Here is a 4,567-nt window from a genome sequence, read left to right on the forward strand (position 1 = left end):
AACGCGAGGCCTGCCCGCCTTTGTCTGTTGCTCCGGCCTTGATGGATTTCTTTTCCAGACCTCTCCACATGTCCCGCCCCTTTTTTGTTGCCTGGTGGGGCTGGGCGGGCGCTGTGTTCACCCACCTCAGAGTCCCGCCCGCAACCCACCCCAGCCCCGTAACCTTACCCCCCGGCGGAAGCCCGAGGGCCAACGCACGCGCCCAACCTCGGATCCGAGAACCAGCGGAGGCGCTGACCTGAGTTCGCACCCGGCCTGGCGCGCCCGACGCCACCGAGGCGGGAGGAAGGTAGTCGAGGACCCTGCCTGGGACGAGCGCGCCGCACCCGTCCGGAGAACGCCGCGGCTCGCGCCCCAGCCGCCCCGCTGCGGCGCGGGCGTCCTAGCCTGCGGGCGCTGCCCAGCTCTCCACCTGCTCTCAGCCTCCCTTGCAGACACACCCTCGCCCGCCCCGCTGCGCTGCCTCTCTCTCTCCAAGTCCTCCTGGGAGGCGGCCTTGCTCGATCCGCACAACCTTACCCGGCCTTTGGCGCCAGCGACCCCTTCTGCTGCTCCTCGCCACTCGGTCTTCTGGACCCGCGTTACGCCACAGGGAATCTCTCACTTCCTCTCCCCATCTTGCTGTCCCTTTATTTCACTACCACCCCCAACTCTGAAAGGCGGTGCATCGGGTCTGAGCGCCAACGTCCCAGCTGAGTCACCTTGGAAAATTCGCTGAACCTCTCTGAACCTCAATGTTTTTATTTGTGAAGTGAGCATTTAAGATGAACACTCTTCTTGTTTCATAGGGTTGTTCTGAGTATTAGCGGAGATGGTGTTTAAAGCAAAAGCACTTTATTGAGTGGAAATAGCTCTTTACCCGCCAGGTATTGTTATAAGGATTTTGCTGTTGCACCGATTTGCTGTCTGTGGCAGGAACTCCATCTGTGACATGCTGCCTCGCTGACGTCGGTCTATCTCTTCTCCCCGCTGGGCCTCTGTTGTGCCTCGGGTTTAATGGATGTCACTCTCCTTATCGCCGCCGACACTCGCGCGGGGCTGAAGGCTGGGCTAGGGTGGGGTGGGGGATGGGAATGATTGGAGGCGCCTTGCTTTGAGAGATAGGAAGGGCGTTTCACGCCGGGCCCACCACACCGGTTCGAGCGCGGGCTGCATAGACACCCCCGTGCGCCTTCCTGGAAGCTGGGCCTCGAGGGCAGCATAGACCCTGAGGAGTTTGAGAACAGCCTGGAAATGAAGGAAAACACCGCCGCAGAAGGGTCTGCCGTTGGGACCCGGAGCGAAGCTGCCCGATTCCCTCTGCGTTCGCCTGCTCCAGACCCGAGACGTCCGAGGGAAGGGTTAATGAGGGGCAGGTTGCGGAGAAGGGATCGGAGATGAGGACCGGAGGCGCACTATTGTTTCCCGATTCTGGGTCCGACTGAAGAGCAGCCATGCGAGCCGGATCATCGAGTCAAATACTATTTTTCACCCAATTAATTCCTGAACTCTTCCGCGACCCCATTTCATGCCAGTTTATTTTAAGCTGCCACTCGGCTGGAGACCCGCCAAGAAATTATGAGACGTTTCGGTCCCAGATGCCTCTGTGTTCCCTTTCCGGGCTGCTGTGGTCGCCCTTCGAGTTCGCAAGGCGGAGGCCAGGGGACAGGACCTGGGGTGGGTGCTGGGTGGCTCCGGGGGCCTGGCCCCGTCTTTTGCACGTGGGGTCGGCCCTGTCCCGCTCCGATCCTGCGTCCCCGGCTGCCCTGCCAGGGTCGCTTCGAGCCCTGGCGGCTCCCAGGGTTTCCGGCCTTCCAGCGACCCCGTTCTGTAACTGAAAGTGGGAACAGAAACGGAGTGTGATGGGCACTCGAAGGGCACGAGTCTGCTCTTCGGCCCACGGATCTGGCTCCTTGCCCCTTTCAGGAAGGAGTGTTTATCGAGGAGCTTTGGCGAAAGAGCTGCCTCCTTCCTCCTCCCCAGAAAACATTTGCCCTCGACCCGGTCCCCCGCGTGCGGAACCTCACTGATCGCGCCTCTTTTGCTTTCTAGCGTATGACACCTGGTGCGGCGTGGCCCATGGATGCACCAGAAAACTGGGGCTCAAGATCTGCGGTGAGTGAAACGGCCGCTGGGGCCCGGCGGGCGGCGCAGCTCGCGGGTTTTGAGGGTTTGGGAGAGTGGGGCGCACGCAGGAGATCCAATGTCTTGGGTTTGGTTTTCGAAAGTACCTACAGCCCCGAAGCCTCTAAAAATCTTAACCCTACTCCGCCTTTGCTTGACTCCGCGGGGAGGGACAGTTTTTGCTGGAGTCCGGGATTAACCGAGAGACGCGGGGCTTCGCCTGTCTAGGCGCGAATGCGCGAGCACAGCGCCCCCGCGCGGCAGCCCCGCTCTTCCGGCCCGGCCTCTGGGTCGTTCCCGCGCGCGCGTTCAACCTGCCGGCAAAAGGTCGGGTAGAAGAGGTGACCTGGTCCGGTTTTCCTGGAGAGCAGGCCTAGGGCACAGTTTCCGCCCGAGGCGGAGGCTGGCTGGTCCCGCTCCAGCGCCCCCCCCCATACGTACGTTGAAAGTGGCCTCACCAGCTTGAGATTTTGCCCCGAGATGTCATAACGGATTCAGATTTCGTTCTTTCATTCTTTTCCAGCAGCCCCCGGCGGCCTGCCCGGTGGAGGTGTGGGCGGGCGCAGGCCAGAGGGTTTGCAGAGCTTGCCCTTGAAGGAGAGGAGGGAAGGAAAACAGGGCAGGTGGGGGGCGTGGGGCCGCAAGAGGAGAACGGGGGTGTCGGGCACGATTTGCCAAAGAGGAAGACAAATAGACCTGGGAGCTGGAGAGGAGAAAGAACCTTTCTCCGGAGACGTGACGGTCTGAAATGAAAACGCCCAAGGGATGTAATTTTTTTTTNTGCCTGGGGGCTCTGTCCCTTTGATTCCACGAGCAGCGTTCGCGGTGAGGAAGCGTTGCTCGTCTAGACCCAGCCATCTTCCAAGGGAAGCCCAGCCCTGCCGCGGGGCGGCCCCGGGTGTGACCGTCTCCCCAGCACGGGAGGCCCGCCGGGCTAGCCCGGGGCCGAGTCGACGCGCGGGGGCAGCTCGCCCGGGCCGAGCTTTGTTCTATAAATAGCCCCCTCCCCCCGCCGCCCTTCCGGGTTTAATGGCCCGCTTCGCNCGTCATTGTCGTGCAGCCGGGCAAGCAGAACTGAGCGAGCCCTGGGCGCCCGCCGCGGTCGCGGGCAGGGCGGGGGAGACTTGGGATGAGGGCTGCCTTGCGGGCGGTCCTGGGCCCCGCAGCCTGCGTCCGCCCGCATTTCCTGCGCCCGGCCTCGCGCCCCAGGCCTCGCCCTCTACGGCCCCCTCTCCGAGTCAGGGGACGAAAAGGCCCAGCTCTGTCCCTCTGGGAGACACACCCGAAATGTCCCTAAAGGATAACCGGGCAGAAAGAGTTGAGCTTCCTTGGGTCTGAAAATAGGAGTCCCCGAGTTTGCATCCATTTACTCTGAGGGAAGCCTCTGGAACATTCGGAGGCTACCATCCCCAGAGAGATTCTTCTTTGCTTCTAAACACCTGCATCCCAACACTAATTTCAGAAAAGTTGCAACCCGTTTGACAGGAGGAGAGAGAGAGCAGGTAGTCTGTTGAGGGGAAATTGCCTTCTGCTAAAATGCAAGCTTTGGGGGCCACAGGTGAGGAGGCTTCACATTAGGCTTGATTCTGAGAGGAAACCAAACCCCAGGCAGATTTATTTTTCACACTTTGGGCCAACTCTGGCTTTCCAAAGTGAAGTCTTCCGTGTTGACCTAAATCCACAGGCTCCCCACCTCCTCCACACACAGACCCCCCCAGCTCCCTTCACCCCAGACATTCACCAGCCTTCTTGACACTATCCACGTTGGTTTGACCTTTCACATTAGGACAGGATAGGAGTTAATGGTTCTGTTCCAGCCTCCCAATCCCCACGGCCCTGGGTGGACCCCCTAAACATCTTCAGTGCCTTGCCAAGATTCAACTCCCACGCCCTCTCCTACCTCCCTTCCCTGGGAGCCAAGGAATAAAGAAAGGTCCTGGGTCTCACCGGTGGTGCCAGAATCCTCTGGGAAAATAATCAAGTAGAAAAAAAACAGGGTCGGCCAAGAAGTCGGGTGGGGTAGCTACAGGCATGGTGGTATGACTTAGAACAAGATGCAGCAAGCCCAAAGTTTGAGCTCTGGGGTTCTGCTAACTTCTCAGTTGACCCTCCATCACTTATATATGCAGGGGTCCAGCACTGGCTGCCAGTTACAGCCTCTGAGCTGTTTTCCTTAGCCCACTCAGTGTGGGTGTGTGTTTAATTTTGTGTCAGCTGCCATGCAACTTTTTTTTTAAGCTTACTCATTTTGAGAGAGCATGAGCAGGGGAGGGGGCAGGGAGAGAAGAAGAGAGAATCCCAAGCAGGCGCCGAGCTGTCAGCACAGAGCCCGATGTGGGATCACAACCTGAGCTGAAACCAAGAGTTGGTCACTTAACAGACTGAGCTACCCAGGTGCCCCAGTGCAACTTTTAAACAGAGAAAGACTTTGAGTATTCTATACTTCTGGATTTTCTTGAAATAA

The 4,567-nt window shown here is 59.3% G+C and overlaps 1 protein-coding gene across 1 annotated transcript in view; it reads left to right on the forward strand.

Moving 5' to 3' along the window:
- The window catches only part of GAD1 (glutamate decarboxylase 1), a 38,194-nt gene that overhangs the window by 1,359 nt on the left and 32,268 nt on the right, over positions 1 to 4,567 (forward strand). Inside the window, exon 2 of the mRNA XM_077751107.1 lies at positions 2,032 to 2,094. Coding sequence (XP_077607233.1) covers positions 2,032 to 2,094 — 63 coding nt within the window. The remainder of the gene's footprint in view (positions 1 to 2,031; positions 2,095 to 4,567) is intronic.

The sequence above is a fragment of the Crocuta crocuta genome, unplaced genomic scaffold (genome assembly GCF_008692635.1).
Source record: "Crocuta crocuta isolate KB4526 unplaced genomic scaffold, BGI_CrCroc_1.0 scaffold219, whole genome shotgun sequence".
Taxonomy (NCBI): Eukaryota; Metazoa; Chordata; class Mammalia; order Carnivora; family Hyaenidae; genus Crocuta; species Crocuta crocuta.